This window comes from Rhincodon typus, unplaced genomic scaffold (assembly GCF_021869965.1).
Source record: "Rhincodon typus isolate 14 unplaced genomic scaffold, sRhiTyp1.1 hic_rhity00008968, whole genome shotgun sequence".
In the NCBI taxonomy this organism is placed as follows: Eukaryota; Metazoa; Chordata; class Chondrichthyes; order Orectolobiformes; family Rhincodontidae; genus Rhincodon; species Rhincodon typus.
Window position 1 is genome coordinate 1 of NW_025974606.1, and position 509 is coordinate 509.

The following is a 509-nucleotide window of genomic DNA, read 5'->3' on the forward strand; positions in this document are numbered from 1 at the left end:
CCCCCATCAAACACTCCCAGGACAGGGACAGCATGGGATTAGATACAGAGTAAAGCTCCCTCTACACTGTCCCACATCAAACATTCCCAGCACCATGATTCATTAAGGGCTGAGGGAAGGAAAGGGAAACGAAGCTTCTGTTGTTGAATAGTCCTACCTTGTCTTTCTCGGATAGCAGGGTCCGGTCGAGTCCTGCAATGCGGGAACAAAGCTCCTCTCGAAACCGCTGCTCTCTCTCTAACTCCCTACGTTCAGCTTCAAGTTCACCCTGGATCAGAGCCAATTCCATCTGTCCCTGAGGGAACAATGTCTTTAAGCTCCCATACTAAAGCTCAGTATCAGGCTGTCACTAACCCTCCTCAAAACCGTTCCTGCACACACCAGGCTCCTGTTCCCGATCCCAGTAAACATCCCCTCCGGAGGGTCAGGGCTGAGGGAGCGGGCACTGTCGGAGGGTCAGGGCTGAGGGAGCGGGCACTGTCGGAGGGTCAGTGCTGAGGGAGCACCGC

General features: G+C 54.6%; 1 protein-coding gene across 1 annotated transcript in view; it reads right to left on the reverse strand.

Moving 5' to 3' along the window:
- Positions 1–157: 157 nt before the first annotated feature.
- Positions 158–509, reverse strand: part of LOC125482339 (pleckstrin homology-like domain family B member 1) — a gene marked incomplete at its 3' end in the record, with an annotated part of 1,907 nt that continues 1,555 nt past the window's right edge. Inside the window, exon 3 of the mRNA XM_048594394.1 lies at positions 158–295. Coding sequence (XP_048450351.1) covers positions 158–295 — 138 coding nt within the window. The remainder of the gene's footprint in view (positions 296–509) is intronic.